This window comes from Phytophthora parasitica (genome assembly GCF_000247585.1).
Source record: "Phytophthora parasitica INRA-310 unplaced genomic scaffold supercont2.7, whole genome shotgun sequence".
NCBI classification, from domain to species: Eukaryota; Oomycota; class Peronosporomycetes; order Peronosporales; family Peronosporaceae; genus Phytophthora; species Phytophthora nicotianae.
Window position 1 is genome coordinate 678,920 of NW_008648993.1, and position 1,588 is coordinate 680,507.

General features: G+C 43.3%; 1 protein-coding gene across 1 annotated transcript; it reads right to left on the reverse strand.

Moving 5' to 3' along the window:
• Positions 1-276: 276 nt before the first annotated feature.
• On the reverse strand, positions 277-1,071 carry PPTG_05226 (hypothetical protein; the record flags this gene model as incomplete). Its single annotated transcript, XM_008898734.1, has 2 exons — positions 277-366; positions 1,036-1,071. 2 exons carry the CDS (start codon positions 1,069-1,071, stop codon positions 277-279), a joined length of 126 nt encoding a protein of 41 aa, XP_008896982.1.
• Positions 1,072-1,588: the final 517 nt, after the last annotated feature.

A 1,588-nucleotide genomic window follows, 5' to 3' on the forward strand; every position in this document is an offset into this window, starting at 1 on the left:
GTTTCTGTACAACTTCTCATAATGCGCCTTAATCGAGCGATGTTATCTTGATAAGCAGAAGCGTTCAGAGTGCGATACATATAGTCACTGAAGTACATACCGCGGACTTGCTTATCCATGTCTTCTTCTGTTTTTTAAGCGCGTGTAATGTGAATAAGCCAACGTTTAGGGAAATGTTAAATGACTTGTGGGACGGAGGTAGTATGTTTAAATATTGTGTCTTTAAATGATCGGGCTACGTGTGTTGGCAGACGGAATCAAATCAGTAGGTACACTCTACCTACTCGTGAGGTGGTAGCCTCGTTTACCCGCCGAGAAGAAGCTCTCAAACAGCAGACTGCCGCTGTCAACGAGCGCATACGCACGCTAGGACAGAAATAATAGAGTAAAAACGTATACTTGATTAGGGAGTAAAACGATTAGCTAGCTCATCACGTTTCGTCCTGAATATATCACGTCTGTCGGAATTCGACACAATTTTCACAATATTTTCGCTTGGTGTGTCTTGCGCGTTGGAATTTATAGTGTCGTCATTAAGATCGATGAGAATATTAATCATAGCTGCTAAATGCATCTCGTACTGCTAACAACAGGTTTCTGCTCAAACTGCCGTCTGATGAGACGAAATCGCTGCTTTAGCATTCCGAAAGCACACACAATTGCCATTCTAGTGGCCATGTGAAAATAATTATAGCGTTCTTGCTTTCGAGAAAGCTAGGCACCTTCTTCTCGAGGGATATATGGTGTTAATAGTTCACAACTGAGAGTGAAACCAGCGTCACTAAGTCGATGGCACCCACGAGGAATTACATTTTGAATTGTATTGTCCAGTTTTGACACTTTCCATGTCTTTTTATCGCTATAAGATCTTGGACGCATACCATAGTCCATGAAACGCCGACGTTGGTCACAGACCACCTGCATGTTAATTGCAGGGTAAAAATCTTTGCAATACCACCCATCAAAGTCGGCAGGTCGAGCTATTACAAAAAGTGAACTATCTACAGCTCCACAGACGTATGGATATCCACGAACGCTGACGAAACCTTTCATAATATCTTTCAGCTCCATCTCTGTAGACGGTAGCATAATAAAATGATCAGCCCGCTCACAAATAATTGGAAGCAATGCATTAATTATAGAAACTGTGTGTGACTTAGATATTCCTAGAGCAAGTCCTGCGCCCTTCATACTTCCAGGCGACGCCAAGTAAAGCAGCAACAAACCCATTTTCTTTTCAAACGTGTGGTCTCACCCGTAGAGTAAGCTTGGGGTAGCGTAAGGCCGAAAGATTTCACAAATTCGACTGAAATTGCACTGACAAATTATCGCGAAACGATGCATCAAAACGAGAAGATGCCATTAATTCATCGAAATTGAGCTGAGGCACTGTACGCTGGTTTTCACGCAGCCGCACTTACAGCCCCCAGGGGCACGACTAGCACAGTGTCTTCGTCGCCATCTCGTGTAGCCACGGTTTTTTCTGCCTGTACTTCTAGTTGCCTATCTCGGAATATTATCCGTACAAAATCCCCCTGTAGGATTAAAAGCATCAACTGGGAATAAATGGAAGGCCAATCACGTTTGA